The sequence below is a fragment of the Oncorhynchus keta genome, chromosome 30, assembly GCF_023373465.1.
Source record: "Oncorhynchus keta strain PuntledgeMale-10-30-2019 chromosome 30, Oket_V2, whole genome shotgun sequence".
Lineage (NCBI taxonomy): Eukaryota > Metazoa > Chordata > Actinopteri > Salmoniformes > Salmonidae > Oncorhynchus > Oncorhynchus keta.
In genome coordinates this window covers 19,537,141-19,553,602 of record NC_068450.1, presented here as the reverse complement: position 1 = coordinate 19,553,602, position 16,462 = coordinate 19,537,141, and the positions used below count along the sequence as shown (strand labels likewise).

General features: G+C 43.2%; 1 protein-coding gene, 1 long non-coding RNA gene and 1 pseudogene across 6 annotated transcripts; all 3 read right to left on the bottom strand.

Moving 5' to 3' along the window:
* Window positions 1–34: 34 nt before the first annotated feature.
* LOC118363249 (uncharacterized) lies at window positions 35–3,501 on the bottom strand. 3 transcript variants are annotated; one of them, XR_004821373.2, is made up of 6 exons: window positions 3,299–3,501; window positions 2,880–3,076; window positions 1,582–1,665; window positions 1,085–1,428; window positions 310–436; window positions 35–213 (listed from the first exon to the last, which is right to left on the bottom strand). It is a non-coding gene; the product is annotated as an uncharacterized LOC118363249 (long non-coding RNA). The 3 variants fall into 3 exon arrangements; XR_008086515.1 differs by having other exon boundaries at window positions 2,880–3,501; XR_008086516.1 differs by having other exon boundaries at window positions 310–419; window positions 2,880–3,501.
* A 142-nt stretch (window positions 3,502–3,643) lies between these two features.
* LOC118363931 (sodium/potassium/calcium exchanger 3-like) lies at window positions 3,644–9,645 on the bottom strand (annotated as a pseudogene).
* Window positions 9,646–11,279: 1,634 nt separating this feature from the next.
* LOC118363244 (zinc finger protein ubi-d4-like) lies at window positions 11,280–16,210 on the bottom strand. 3 transcript variants are annotated; one of them, XM_035743919.2, is made up of 10 exons: window positions 16,123–16,210; window positions 15,245–15,405; window positions 15,051–15,158; window positions 14,750–14,943; window positions 14,448–14,625; window positions 14,206–14,340; window positions 13,741–13,872; window positions 13,327–13,439; window positions 13,154–13,235; window positions 11,280–13,048 (listed from the first exon to the last, which is right to left on the bottom strand). In XM_035743919.2, exons 1-10 carry the CDS (start codon window positions 16,146–16,148, stop codon window positions 12,960–12,962), a joined length of 1,218 nt encoding a protein of 405 aa, XP_035599812.1. In that variant the 5' UTR covers window positions 16,149–16,210; the 3' UTR covers window positions 11,280–12,959. The 3 variants fall into 3 exon arrangements, with proteins under 3 accessions (XP_035599812.1, XP_035599813.1, XP_035599811.1); XM_035743920.2 differs by lacking the exon at window positions 16,123–16,210 and adding an exon at window positions 16,069–16,086; XM_035743918.1 differs by lacking the exon at window positions 16,123–16,210 and having other exon boundaries at window positions 15,245–15,434.
* Between the last annotated feature and the right edge of the window lie 252 nt (window positions 16,211–16,462).

Here is a 16,462-nt window from a genome sequence, read left to right as displayed (position 1 = left end):
GGATCTGTAAAAGATAGACACTGTCCATTACAACACTAGGGACTGTAAGGAGTATTCTGGCCATTATTCATATTTTCACAAGCTAAGCAATGGCTACTGAACTCAACCAATGTGTTGAGGCAGTCTTCGGGCTGCAGCAGGAAAATGAGGGTAGAGAAGGCATTGATCTTTGCTTTGGCCTCTTCCATGTCAGTCATCCACTGGCATGTGTATCTGTCAAAGATGAATCATGTGTTATTCCACATGGGCCACATATGGTAACGCATGCTAATGGTCCTCTTAAAACAAATTCTTGTTTTGCACACTCACCACTTTTGCCAGATCCGGCCAGGTCATTGCCATGACGATGCCATCATCAGAGTCCTGAGGTTCCCGTAGGTGATGTTATGGAACACTGAGGACACCTTCACTGTACTGTGCTGGGTACACACATTAGCTAACATATAACATTACTGTAAGTGAGTGAAGAGTTTAAATATGCATGGTGTTGTACAGTATGTGTCCAAGCTGCAGACAATGGAAAAGGAAGTGTATCATATTTCCTGGTTAGTGTGGGGATCACAGCACAAACATTGATTATAGCTATCTTTGTGAGTTGTTGCCCAGTGGCAAATGTTTTGTAGATTTTGGTAAGTGGTTACAGACAGATTTGAGCAGATTCTGACAGTATTCCTTGTGAGTTGTTGACCTGCTATGGTAGATTATTTGAATGTTGGCCAGACAGTGATGATTTTCACAGTGTTTAATCCAGATGCTATAGTAAATAGGTCTACTATGGCAGGGGTGTCAAACATACGGGCCAAAACTGTAGAAATGACAATGAGATGGCTGCCTCGCTTCACGTTCCTAGGAAACTATGCAGTATTTTGTTCTTTAAACAAGGCCACTTTTATATGTTTACATAACCTACATTACTCATCTCATATGTATATACTGTACTCGATACCATCTACTGCATCTTGCCTATGCCATTCTGTACCATCACTCATTCATATATATTTATGTACATATTCTTTATCCCTTTACACTTGTGTGTATAAGGTAGTTGTTGTGAATTGTAATTTGACTCCCTGATTCGACTCACCAACGCCTCCCTATGACTCAGGGACTCCTACTCCTCCTGTTTGTCTTGCTCTTTGCCTCCGATGTCCCATCATTCTCTCAGCTTTGTACCACAGAGGCAGAAGATACTGAAGCCTCAGCAATAACCACCTCCCCGGATCCTGCAGAGGACCTGTCTGTTTGGCTATGCCCTGCTCTTCCTCCCTTCTTCCTCTTCCTCCTCTCCCTGCTGCTGACGCTGTCTTTACTTTGCTTGTGGAGCAAGAAGACTTTCAATATCATCATCCTCATCTGTAACGGGATCTACAGACCATGAATACCCCTTCAGGGTTCTGCTGCTCGGTCCATGTCCACTTGACAGATGCACTGCACACACACACACACACAGAGATTTGAGTTCAACAATTACATTTAACAGTCAGCTAGGGCCAATGTTGACCCGTAGCTTGGGTTTAGTTGCTGGTACATTGTTAGTGTACAGTTGAGCAAGTTTAGATTGTATGAAGCAATGGTTCTTACCTGGTTTGATGTCCAGCTCATGTGCCAGATGGCTGCTCTTCTCTCTCCACAAGGTTACTCTGCAGCTTCATCCTCCCGTGCTCACTGTGGGGAGGAGGACACGACAGAACAGAGCTATTGAACATGCTCTGATTTATTTTATTTCCAGTGCTTCCTGACATGGACTATTCCATAATACCCTAGTGGTGGACAGACACTGTCCTGTTTCTGGTAGCCTGTCCTACAGTACAGTAAACAAAAATGGATTGTCTCATAATCAAAACAACAATGTTGAAAAAGCAAATTGACCAACAAAAAAAGTCACAGCAATCATTCAACCCCTGTAGCATCTCAAATGAAATGAAAGTTTTATATGCAACGATGATTGACAGTTCTCTCGCTCTCACCTCTGTATCAGAAGTTTTGGTCCCTGTTTTGTATAACCACCTCGGTTCTCCCTGACACCGTCCATATACCAGGTAGACATAATTTCTCTTTAACTATGGGCATGACAGGGACCACATCATTTTTTAAATTAAAGGCTCACAAACACAACCTGGGATTAACATGGATTAAGGGTTGGTTGTATTGCTCTCTTTTAAGGGGAGGAACAGGGGGCATATGGACCTCACTGTTGTCACAGATGAATTGAGGAAACCTATCTTTGCTGTCATCACCATCTATGAGTAAGAAAATATATGAAAGAAATAACGTTACACTAATGAATAACCTCCATAAAATGAAAGTAATGTAATTTGAATATCTAATAGTCAATAATTAACTTTCATATTTAGGAGAGTTTATCTTAATGCAAATGCACAGGACTAATTATAATCGGAGCGGAATACAACTTTGTTGTATATCTATACGCGATACGTATAGATATGGGGGACGTATTTTTATGTAACACTGGCTACACTGACAGCTCCACTTCCTTTGAAATGAAGGGGCATCAACACTTGTCCACACACCGATCTTTCTTACTGACAACAGACATGTTGTAGTCAGTTTACATGTTGGTAAAAGGAGTAAGAATTGTCCGTAATCACTCAATCGCTAACATCAGATCTCAAACATGATACGTGTAAATCTGTGAAAAACGTCCCCCTTCTTTCACCTGTCAGCTATAATCCTGTTAAATAAAATCACATCAGTGCGGCGGAAACAAGGAAGCATAGAGGACACAAGACTGAGAAGGCACCATGACATGGTTAAACTTCGATGGTCGGTTGTGGGATTGCGTGGAGAAGACGTGACGCTACCTGCCCATCGTTCTGAGCACCGTGCTCGTGTTCTCCATCACCGAGGAGGTGAGTTACCTGGTCCTGGTCGAGGCGCCGCTCCAACTGGACCAGAACAAGACCCAGTGGTCTACTGTGTGGAAGACTGCACCTCCTCGCGCAGTACTTCATGTTGGGAAATATCACATGGAACCCCTCGTTGTTTGTGAAAATAAGGCCCAGCATCAAAGGTGTGTTTCTTGGCTTAGAAGGTATCACGCAAGGCTGGAGGTAATCTAAATAGACAAAGTGGTTCATCATTAGGACAAACAAACTGTTCAGACTGCTTTAATCACTTGACTGTGTGTTGATACTACGCAATGATGGCCAGAGGTACCTCATCAATTAGGCTAGCGATATTCAGAAAATGTTATGGAGCAGAGATTGATCTCATCATTCAAATATTATTTCCCCAGTGTTCATTACCTGTTATCTGCAGTTATTACATTGTAACACACCTCTACTTGACCCACAGGTACAGCTCCACATGTAGCTCCCCCACAGTGCTCCCTCTGCTATGACAGTAAGGTGTGTGTTCTTCGGCCAGTGTGTGGGCTTCCGTAACTACCACTACTTCCTCAGCTGTCTGCTGTTCATGTGGACGGGGCTGCTGTACACTGTAGTGGTGAACACAGGTCTTCATCATCATCCTGAAGGAAGGAGTCATGCTGCACAGCATCCTGCTTCAACCCATGCCCTGGATCATGCTTGTCTCTGGTTAGACTGGGAGGGAGAGAGGGGGAGCAAGGGAGAACCGAGCGAGTGAGAGGTGTATATGTGAGCGAGAGAGAGTGAGAGAGGGTATGTGTATCTGTATGTGCAACCTGGTCTCTGAGCATTTCGTATTATTCAGTACGTAAATCCGTCACACTCCATTTAGTATGATATGTGATGTTTCATGTGGTATGTATTAATTTGTGGATGTACATGGATGTACATGTTACGATTTACAATTTGTATTATAGTTTATGAATGTACAAAGCGTATAATATGTTACAAATTTGCTGAAAGTATGAAATGTTACGAATTCTAGCAAGGTGGTTAACATTAGCTAGCTGGCTAACGTTAACTAGGTTAGGGTTAAGTTTATGAGTTAGGTTAAAGGGTTAAGGTTAGGGTTAGCAAACATGCTAAGTAGTTGCAAAGTATCTAAAAAGTAGTAAGTAGTTGAAAAGTTGCTAAAATGCTTAAGTTGTCCCTGATGGGATTCATTATACACCCACCCATACACCCTGGACAACCACCTTCGTTTAGTTTTTTCATTAAAGGAAAATGCCACCCAAAAACTATCTTTTGGTATTTGTTTCATTTGTCCATTTTTGACATAGTACCACAATTGCATCATGCTTTGTCTTCTAAGTTAGTCTTAGTGTATATATGCCTAGAAGTATGCTTGTTAATGCTTGTTAATAATTGTAACTGAAGTTTTATACCTTGTGTGTGAATCCATGCAATTTCTGAAGCAAAAATGTTGCTAAGAATGTCTGGGAGTGGCAAGAGGAACAGGAAAATTAGCTGTTATTAGCAGAGATATTTGGAACTCTCTTTGTTATTGGTCTATTAACTCATTTAGGCCAAAACCACCACCAAAACCAAGTGAATCCAGGTTAAAGCTATGATCCCTTATTGATGTCACTTGTTAAATCCACTCTAATCAGTTTAGGTGAAGGGGAGGAGACCGGTTAAAGAAGGATTTTTAAGCCTTTAGACAATTAAGACATGGATTGTGTATGTGTGCCATCGAATGTGCAAGGCAGACGATTGAAGTGCCTTTGAACAGGGTATGGTAGTAGGGGCTAGGCTCACTGGTTTGGGTCAAGAACTGCAACGTTGCTGATTTGTTTTTTACAACTTGTAGAGGTGAGGGGGTACAACTCAATATTAGGAAGGTGTTCCAAATGTTTGTTATACTCAGTGTATGTGATGTGTTTGAGTTTCACTATCCCTGAATAAATGTCAAACTATTGATTATGCTTTGACCTCCTCTATCAATATTGTCTTAAGGGTATATCTACTAGGTAATGTAGCACTCAGCATTTGACATTTAAAATATGTATTAACACACTCATACTTATTGGTCAGTGGCACTCCTGCTACAATTATTTTGTGCTCCTAATTGTGGATGCATTTGGATAAAAATGAAATAAAAAGGTATTTATTGGAATTGTGTCTCTGCGTGTGTCTTGGTACTATAGAATATTATTAGAGACATAATGGCGTATGCATAACATATGTACCTCTCTCGTGTTTATTATGATAAATACATATCTGGACCCTGAAACTAGAGCTCACTCCTTGGTGCGCCCCACCCAACGGTAAACACGTGCATTCTTGGTGACGGAGCCTGGAAAACACTGGAACAGACTGGGCGCGAAGGAGAGATGATGGGAATGGGATATTCTGGAAGCAGTACAGACTTGCGATGACATGACTTTTAAAACGATAGGCTATTGTATGCAAGACTGGGATGCTTTCGCAAAAAAGCCCCTCTTGCCTCTCGGTTCCGTGGAGGAAGTGTTAGAGATGCCCGCGGAAGATCTCTGGCAAAAGAGAGTGAGAAATAATGAGTGCAGGGATGATGAGGCTGACAATACAAATATATGGCTGCGCGTAAAGAACTAGCTTTCCCTTAGAGTGCATCAGATTGAATGTTGTTCATGCTACATCAGATATCAACCGGAGAACCGATGTTGCTATGGTGATATGAGATATGAGCAGAGGGAACAGCGACGAGATGAAGGCAGCGGTGATAGAGCATCATTAAACAGAGACCCAGTCTGCGGTCCATCCACCAACGGTTCAGATGAACACTCAGGACCTGCAGAGAAGTGAGAGGAGAAAGTACTGTATACGGTTTGACTTTGTCCTAAAAATATAGATTTGAAGAGATATTACAGTGAGAAGCACTGAACCCAACAGCAGAATGACTGAATACACCAGGCATTTACAGTTGATGAACACCTGCCAACCATAAAAACACGCAATCTTTGCATCTGGGAACCTCAAGGGTATAGCGTCTTGCAGCTTTTTGGTTTGTCAACCAGAACCACACAGAAACGAATCAACACCAAAAAATATGTCCCTACCTCTGATCCGTAGTCGACCACCAGAGTGCGCAGGAACCAAGGAAACCCAAGTCCCAGAAGCACATCAAAGATATTATTACCAATGGAGATAGAGACAGCCATGTCCCCCATACCTAAAACACACACACACACACACAATAGTCATAACAAGGCATACAGTTAGAGACAGGCATGTCCTTCATACCGTACAAAACAAACAAACAAAAAGGCTAACGTCACAACACACACAGACCGTTTAGAATTCCGGTACCTTGTCGTGCGACGCTGAGGCTGGCCATACAGTCTGGTACGCTGGTGCCAGCTGCCAGCAAGGTGATGCCCATCACCACCTCAGGGATGCCCAGCGAGAAACTGATAATGGTCACCTGGAAGGGCATTAGCTGACATAGGAGATTATGTGTTATGTGATGTGTGTTATGTGTAGGAATGTGTGTGTGTTTTTATGCGTGAGCTTGTGTATGTGTGCTCTGTAGTCATACCATCCAGACCATGAGGTAGGAGAAGAGTGCGATCCAGAGTGTGGAGGCCAGAAAGGTCAGGAGGTACCAGCGGCTCCAGCGAGGCAGGACACAGTTGGGTACAGTGCAGCAGAGCAGTAGGCACAGAGGCCATGACACCAGCCAGCGCACATGCTCACAGTGCCCTCCTGAGGACGGAGGAAGCAGCACCTTCGTTTTCCAGTCATCAATCAATCAAGTGCAACAGTAGTCACAAAGAGCTTTACAGTAACCTGACCTCAACCTACAAAGAGCTTTACAGTAACCTGACCTCAACCTACAAAGAGCTTTACAGTAACCTGACCTCAACCTACAAAGAGCTTTACAGTAACCTGACCTCAAACTACAAAGAGCTTTACAGTAACCTGACCTCAACCTACAAAGAGCTTTACAGTAACCTGACCTCAACCTACAAAGAGCTTTACACTAACCTGAACCCCAACCTACAAAGAGCTTTATAGTAACCTGACTACAACCGACAAAGAGCTTTACAGTAACCTGACCACAAACTACAAAGAGCTTTACAGTAACCTGACCTCAAACTACAAAGAGCTTTACAGTAACCTGACCTCAACCTACAAAGAGCTTTACAGTAACCTGACCTCAACCTACAAAGAGCTTTACAGTAACCTGACCTCCACCTACAAAGAGCTTTACAGTAACCTGACCACAACCTACAAAGAGCTTTACAGTAACCTGACCACAAACTACAAAGAGCTTTACAGTAACCTGACCTCAACCTACAAAGAGCTTTACAGTAACCTGACCTCAACCTACAAAGAGCTTTACAGTAACCTGACCTCAAACTACAAAGAGCTTTACAGTAACCTGACCTCAAACTACAAAGAGTTTTACAGTAACCTGACCTCAACCTACAAAGAGCTTTACAGTAACCTGACCTCAAACTACAAAGAGCAAGAAGCAGCAGCAAGGAACCAGACTTTATCATCAGAATAAGTAAGGCATTACTCACCTGGCACTATGAAGGGACTGAAAGGGACCACCTCTTCTTCCTCCAGCTCCTCCTCTTTGGGCTGTAACCCCCCTGTGTTCCCTTCCGGGCCCCATCCCTGTCTCCGTCCCCTTCCAGGGATTGCCTCTCACTGTCCCCCGCCCCACCGCTCTATATTCCCCATGTGGATATGGAGGAGGAGAAGGAAGAGAAGGTGGAGGAGAGGGCAGATGGAGAGCATACATTTTCAGTTGAAGGAGCTACTGTATGTCTGTATGTCTGATCCAATAGGAATATGTTTCAATCGATTGAAAAAATATCTGAAGCAATGTGGATACAAGTGTGTGCACACACACACACACACACACACACACACACACACACACACACACACACACACACACACACACACACACACACACACACACACGTCTGTTCAGCAGCACCATGTCAGTGTCACAGTCGACTCCTCCATGCCCAACTCTGGTGGTCCGTCTCAGGGTACTGAAACAGGCTGACTTGCCTAGTTAAATAAAAAAATATTTAAGAAATAAGAGGGCGCACTGAACAAACCGCAAACTATAAGACGCACAGGCAAAGCAGTCGATGGATAATGTAGTCAGTTACTCACTTCATGATGATAATGTAGACTAGATACATGGAGATCAGTATGATGGTCTCCCACCTACAACACAGAAACACTGTTTAAAAGCACAACCTGTATGTATCACTGAGTTATAAACATGTAGAGAACCCAGTCTTGTTAATGGTCCAGTGTCCTTACCAAATCACTTTGTCGTCATAGATCACCACAATCAGCATCAGTATAGACAGGATGTAGTAGAGAGTACAACGGAGCAGCGGCCACCAGCTCAGAAAGATGGGCTGCAAGAGAACACAACATACTGATTAACACCTATCTAAATCCTGCCATATTGCTTTCACCTGTTTCAAATAAGGTGAGTTACCTGTACGGCAAAGATCCCACAGATGCCGATGATGACGAGGATGTTGAAGACAGCCGATCCCACGATGGTGCCTACCCCCAGGTCACCCTTAGTGATGAAGACACCTGGGAGGACAAGAGGAGGATAACACCAATGCATATTGAGCCAATCAGTCCAATCGGTACTCATTTGCAGGCCACTTTTAGTGACCTGGGCCATGTTCAGATTGAAATCGTTCTGAAACTTAGCAGATAGAAATGCCATGACTGGAGCTGACGTGATTGTTATTCTATATACCAGAGAGGTATGTTTGTTCTACATCATACATTTTTATCTGAACATTGGCCAAAGATTTGTCCTGCCCAGGATCAAGGATGTAGAATACTGACCAATCAAGGAGGTGAAATAGCTCAGGAGCGGAGCTTCCAGCTGCCATGAACGTTGCCCCGGCAACATCCTCACTAAGTTGAAGATTCTAGAAGAGAGGTTAAGGAGGTTAATGGATAAACAAAGCGGATTTGTAATTTTTTTTAAACTGCAATCAGTGAAGCGGCAATAATGAGGGAAACAAACCACATGTTGGCATTTATTGAGATGACTCATGTACTGGGCACAGCAATGCAGAGTGGTCAGTAGCTGGCACAACCACAAATTCATACAATCTCATTTTAAACCTAACCATAACCACACTGCTAACCCTAATGTCTCACCCTCCCCTTAAATTAAGAAAAAATAAAATAATTATTAAATCATGACTTTTTACCATATAGCCAATAATGACTTTGCAGCTGGCCCATCTAGCAGAAACCGCTCAGTTCTGCCTCCAAGGCAAGACTCATGACAATAAACGTCAACCTGCAAGGAAACCAACAGAAGTGGGAAGGATTCTTTATTGTCACCTCTGATATCTTCTCCAGTGATGGAACGAAATAGACATCACAGACTATAGCCAGGGCATAGAACATGTAGACCACCTAGGAACATGTAGACCGCCTGAAAAGAAACATCCTGTCTGTGGACTGAGTTGGATGACATAGAGATTGTTGGGGTACTGTTACAGTAGAATGGTGTACTACGACAGCAGCGTTGAACAAGGTAGTAGGCTACATAGAGATCCTGTTAAATGACTATATACTGTATGTATCCTAATTCCTAATGACATGGTAGGCCACTCACACAGACTACATGGAGAAGAACTGCTCCTTTTCTCCTCTGCTCTGTAGAGAAGACATCTGCTGGAAACTTGTGGATTGCTGAGAGTGAGGGGAGAGAGACTGAGTGTGTTTTCTGAAGAAGGGTTCCAACCAAGGTAATAAGATACATTCAGTTGGTTGCACTCAAACACTTTAGCAGTGTTCAATATTGTCTCCTAGCAACAGGCCCACAGCTCCTGTCTAAATGGACTCTTCGGAACATATGTCACTGTCACATGACTCAGCAGCGGCGCTGTGGAGGAGAACACAACAGAAAGCACAACCTACCTCAGACCCCTTGGCCTCGAGCCTAAGTTCACTCACATAGGCCTACTGCACATTTGTACGCACCCTGAACACGCATACATGCTACACACACACTCACGCAAGCACGCGCACAAACACACACACCAGACGTGACAAGAGCTGGCGCTAACAACAGGGGTATTGTGTCTATAGGGTGGCACTTCAAAAAGCTCAAAATACTGCTACCAGTTTTAGAATGTAGCATTTAGTTGCCGAGCAACGTGGACCTCAAAGGTATTACTGCGGGTTTAGGCATCTGTTTGAACCCCTTTAAAGACATGATGACTGACAGACAGAGGATTTGACAGATAGGCTAGAGACACTGGATGAGTGAGTGGGAAGCAAAAAGAGAGAGCAGGGAGGGGAGGAGTAATGCACAGGTAAAAAGACAAGACACCAAAGATCCAAGAGCACAGGGACACAGGAACAAAAACACTAGTGCACCAGCTCTGGGCATTGTAGGAGTGTAGAAAGTGTGGTTCTCCTCTTCTCTCTCCTGCATTAGTTCTCTCTTAGACCAGGGAAAGTCACCAACAACATCCCTGGGGCTGGGAGAGTCTGTCAGCATAGAGCAGCATAAATTATTTCCTAAAAGGAAATATTAAATATTATCAGCTTATAACAAGAAATCACATTGTTTTCATAATATTATTGCAAGATAATTTAATAATTAAACAGGTGTGATGATTGACTAAACCACTAGTATTTTATGCATGAATTAAATGAATAACGGGACTCCCATTGGTATGAATAAACCCTGGGGGAAACACACCTGTTACGTCTAGGAGATGCACGAGCCGGGTGGCAGTGACGATTCCGACACCACAGACACAGAGCCGCCAGAAAAGCCGCTCAGTTGGCTTCCATCGACTGTAGGCCAGGTTCCATCGACTGTAGGCCAGGTTCCCACACATTTTAGTATGATTATACTATTTGACGTGAAATTTTCACTTGTTGACATTGTTGATCAGTTGTATGTGTACGGGCATTTAGGGTTCATTTGCATTTCTGAGACAGTTATGAACAGTTGTATTGATGGGAAACCACATTTGATATTTGATACATATTGCAAACTGGATCTTTTAGATAGTTTTATACAGAAAAATGTGATATTCCAAGATTACCATTTGAGAACATGCACTTCACACAATGAATTTATAATGTATTGAATCTATCTACAGTTTACAGTTACATAATGACAATGAGGAATCATATTCTTTAGTGTGAAAGTGTTAAAGGCCCAGTGAAGTAAAACATGTGATATTCCTGTTTTATATACATTTCCACACTATGAGGATGGAATAACACTGTGAAATTGTGAAAACAATGATAATGCCCTTTTAGTGTAAGAGCGGTTTGAAAAGACAGCCTGAAATTTCAGCCTGTTTCAGTGGGCTGGAGTTTTGGCCTTCCATGGCGACATCACCAGACAGTAAATTAGTTAATAGACCAATAAACCTCTTTTTGACCATTTTAATTTAAAACAATCACAGTAAGTTACTTAATTGTTAAATAATTGGATTTTGAGGTAAAAAAATATCTGCATTGGACCTTTAAGACCGACTATTGTATTGCTTTTAGGAGTGCCACAGCAGTAACCATACATCATTATGTTTGTAGTATCACTCTTCATGTATGTAGTGTTCAGCATGTTCTATTCACTCACGGTTGGACTGATTGCACTGTTTTCATTGCTGTAAATACTTCGGAGGATCCAGTTTTTAGAGAATGAGTGTTGAGTGAAATACCAGTCTGTGCAATAATCTATTTTGCAGTTTCCCTCCTTTTATAGTTTACATAATTTAGCCAAAATGTACCCCTCCCTGAGTTTCTTGTAAATTTTGGAGGTGCCAATTGCTGAAGTATGAACAGAAGCTTGGGGATTGCCTATATGTCCATGTCACTTCCCTAAGACACATTTTCCAATACAGTTTTGTTAGCAGATACATGGACATTTTAATAGGGCAAAAGCAGTTTCAATACAAAAAAAAGTAAATAAAAATACATTATTTACCATAAATACTCATTATGGAGATCATTAACATGATATCACAAAATAAAATCAACCTAAATGACACTTAAAACAAATACAAAAGGTCATACAGTACTGACATTGTGTTATATGATTGTTTTCCATTGACGTTGTTAGTATATACCGGTACTTTACAAAATTCTACTAGAAAAAAATCCCCAACCCCATGGAATATCAAGTGATATATAAAATGTAAAAATATAATAAATCAAAGTCTAAAGAATTGAGTGTGTGTGCATTCGAACTCAAGTACATGTGCAAGTCTGCATGCAATGTGCCTCGCTCATTGTGGCACAGATATGAACAGCTACAAAAACCTTAAAGATGATAGCTGACAAATGTTCAATAATGTTAGATTTAAAATCAGACCAGCAGTAGAATGTGATTCAGTCACAATAGAATGAATATGGTTGCCTCACAAAAGGCACCCTATTGGACCTTGGTCAAAAGAAATGCACAATGTAGCGAATAGAGTGTCATTTGTGACACAGCATATGGACCTTGGCGTCAGAGGTTCCTTCGTTTTTTTTGTTGTTGCAGGAAAACCTTTGAGATAAATGTTTTTAAAAACATCCAAAAGAAGTAGACAGACAAAACTTCACTACAAAAGTCCACTATTAATATCCCTCAACCACGTGATCATATTTTGAAATCCATACATCAATACACTTGGTTATTTTTCGAACAAGTAAAAATAGATAATTTGGCAACAAATTAAGCACACTGCCTGTCTTAGCAGTCCACACCATATAAAGGAGAGGGGGGGAGTTGGGGAATAGTTAGCGTGAGATGCTAATCCTTTCTTTATAACATGAACTCTGTAGAGACAGTGGTAACGGTAGTCTCTGCAGAGTGTGTAACAGTCCAGGGGAGATAACAGCCATGATAGGAGGAGAGATGGGAAGGGGTGGGGTTTGCCGACAGGGTTGTGGTGAGAGGACTCCCTCCTTTCCAGTCCCCAATCAGACCCAGACCCTAGCTCCTGGTCATTAAGGGGTGTGGACCAGGGTGTGAGTGCGTACTGTCCTTGTGTGGGGTGGTAAGGTGGGGTCCCCTGGCTGAGGGCAGGGTGGGTTACTCTGGGGTGGCCCCAAAGATACTAACCCCTATTCATCCTCTGTGGTGGGGCTCTGCTGCTTGTATATGGATGCCTTGTCCTTAAGCAGCACCAGGCAAAGGTGACAACTCCAACTACCTGGAAACACACACAGAGAGAAAAAGAGTTTAAACTCACCAGTACAACATCAACATGTGGGCTTCATTGAAGTCAAGCAGGAGTTGTGGTTAGACTGTGACATACCTTCTGGGGGCTCAGTCATAGGAGGGTTGAGGCAGTACATGTGGTATCCTCGATCACAGTCATCACAGAACAGCAGCTGGTCCTGACAGACAGAGAAACAGAAGCAGTGTGTGTGAGAAAACAACACAAAGAAAAGGAGAAGTATGAAAAGGCAGAGGTGGAGCAGCACTCACGTCGTTCTCTGAGGTACCACAGACGTTGCAGCACTTGCACTCGATACACTGCCAGCGGTACGTCTTCACAGCTGCCATCATCACATCTGTGAACTGCAGGCAGGACGGGTGACCTGAAGGGAGACAGACACAGGTCTCTTCACAATGACTTACCAACCGGGCTAAATAAAGGTTTAAATACATCAACAGAACACAAACACAGCCAGACGACTACATTATAGTCTAGTATTGCTAACATTAGTTTGGCTGTTTACATTTATGAATTTTGACAATGCTAACTCCTGGCTGTGGCAAAAATAAATAATGGATTATTGTAGACTGTCACTATGGGCCTTCAGACACAAGTCAGGTTAAATAGATTGTGCCTGAACTATCCCTTTAATAGAAATGGGGACATGGGTGGGAGGATCGTACCAGAGCGTCCGCAGTCTGAGCAGGACACTAGCTCCTCTGACTGGCCGGTCTTCTGGTTGTGGGCGGAGTCTCCCAGACAGAAGTCGCAGTAGTCGTTGGGCAGGGCCAGACCGTTAGGGCCTTTCTTAGGGGCTGGAATAAGAGAGGAGACAGAGAGATAGACAACACACTGACACTACCCTAGAATACTGATATCCCTCTGAAACCAGAGTAGAGTGACTAACTTTGCAATAGTTTGACTCACTCGAGGTGCACTTCATTTAGCTTTGGATATGCACTTTTGGATATGCACTTTTGGGACTAATCCATTGCTGTAAATGAAGCGCACCTCAACTATTAAGACCTGCATTTGACCCAGGTCTGGTATCATGAGATAAGCAGGAGTGATTCTCCATCTATAATAGAAACGACCAGCTCTATAGTAGACGGTGATTCCAGTGGCTATCATTCCAAACAGTGACTCACTCTTGTGCGCCTCAGGCTGGCGCCGGGGGGGAGGGGACTCTATCTCCTCTCTGTCCTCCCCCTCTTCCTCCGCCAGATGGGAGTGTGTGTAGTGGTAGCTCAGGCCAGGACGGTTCTTGTAGCGCTTCCCACAGACTGCAAACACACACAGCATTATGGTGTAAGTCATCACACACATCAACAACTGGATTTGCATCACGCATACACGCATCAGAATTTACATCAAATAAATGTATACTCACTGTCACAGGCGTATGGTTTGTCCTGCTCCTCCAAGGCTGCAGCGGCTGCCTCCAGTTTCTTCTTTCCATTTCCCACTCCACGACCCTTGGACTTGCCCTTCCCTCGTCTCTTGGGGGTCTCATCCTCAAAGTCCTCATCATCCAGATCATCCAGGTAGTCATCGTGGTCCAGAACCCTCTGAAAGGAGAGTAAGAGTTTGAGATAATATTGGTGCACTGACAGACTATTGGGAGAAACTCAAACCATTTTGTACAGATTATTCGGAGTCTGGTTTGTAAAATGTGCATTGGTCCCATCTAACCTTGCGGATGCGTCCAGAGGAGGTGTGGCTGGAGACCATGGCAGCCACAGGTTCAGGTGTGGCTGGGTTGTCTTCCGGGGCCCGGGGGTCCGGCGGGCCCCTCCTCTCCAGGGGCTCCCCCTTCAGCAAGGCCTCCAGGCTGCTGCCGTCTACCGCTCCCACGGCATCCCGTTTCAGACCCAGCTCCAGCTCCGCTACACAGAGAGATAGAGGCTTATTCAATACCGAGGAGGCAGAAGACCACACTATTCCCTCTGACACATAAAGAAGAACCAATAAAAAGTCATATGAGGAATTGTACCTGATTTGACAGGGGGGAAGGACAAACGGGGGTCCTCGGGAGGGTGGGACCGTCGTTTCTTCCTCCAGCGTCGAGACGGATAGCTATACAGCTGCCCAGGAGCCATGCCTGATCAACAAAAAATGTTGATCATTAAAGAGTGCTTTCAGGAGAGTGAATGTGTGTGTGTGAGCAAGTGTGTCTTTGCTACAGACCTGCACTCCTGTGTCTCTTCTCCATCCAAATGTAGCAGTTGCTTTGAGCAACACCTGTCTGAGAGTCAATGAAAGGCATAAGGATGCTCCTCTCAGCACACAGACGAGCATTATAGCTGTGGCACTGTTCCATAGCATCCTTATAGTACTGCTCACCGAGCCTGAAACAAGAAAGCACAATCACACTCATGTTAGACTAGAAATGATTATGGTGGCTAATCTAACCCCTTCAAAATGAATAATCCTGTATTGTTGTACAGGACCACTCTGTTCCCTGTAATATTACAGGATAATATCTAGCTACAGTTTTACAACAATCAAACCACTCTGTGTATTCCACAGTCTGATTAACGATGTTGGAAAAGTTATGAGCAAATGTGCGAAAACACTTGGCTGCTGTAGCGAACAATACAGAGACTGTAGGTAGACAATGCAGAACCGCAGACAGGGTGCACTTGAATTGTTGGCAAGGTAGCTGCGCTGGTCTCAGTGAACGATGGGCCTATTTATAAAGCTAGCTACGTAGCTATTAGTTAAACGTTAGGTGCAATTTAATCACCATATTCTGTCGACCGTTTATACATTTCAATCTTGTACTGAAACAGTTTACTGTACGTTAACAAAGAACAATCGTTTTCAACTGAAGCATTGTTGTCGAATATAAGCTAGCTAAACTTGCTAGCTAGTTAGCAAAGAGAAACAATAGCCATAGCTAGTTGGCCATCTACGTATAGACAAGGCATTCCTGTAAAGTCAACTAGAGGGCAAATAGTAATTTTCTCCATCATTTCCAACACATTGTCAACTCCTACATCGGGGCCTACATCTCTGAAAGTGTCACATGCTCCTACTCGTCCAAAAAATTAAGGACAACTTACACAACACTATCTACGGCCGCCGCCATGTTTGCTCAGTGCAGTCGTCAAAATGTCCATTGCGCCTGCGCGTGTAGCTGGGTTCAATATCCATTTCCAGTTAATCAAAACAAAGGTCCTTTTGAGTATTCTCATGAATCTTGAGCAATTTGCAGTAGAAAAATCACTGGTTGAACAATGTCAGCTTAAAATAAATACAACACAATAAGCAGATTGATGCAGATTAATTATTTATTGACAAGAAGAGTGTGAGAATCAGAATGTATGACTGATAATCATTGAAGTGCCAAACATGTCTCAGGAAAACTACACTGTAAAATAAGTAGTGATTCGGTAGGATAAC

Bases quoted from the DNA above. Each gene is read 5' to 3' on its own strand.
- LOC118363244 (XM_035743918.1), bottom strand. From the start codon at position 15,434: ATGAGTGTGATTGTGCTTTCTTGTTTCAGGCTCGGTGAGCAGTACTAT. The intron at 15,159-15,244 runs GTCTGTAGCAAA...TTTGTTGATCAG, and splicing joins GAAGAGACACAGGAGTGCAG to GCATGGCTCCTGGGCAGCTG. The intron at 14,944-15,050 runs GTACAATTCCTC...CTCTCTGTGTAG, and splicing joins CTTCCCCCCTGTCAAATCAG to CGGAGCTGGAGCTGGGTCTG.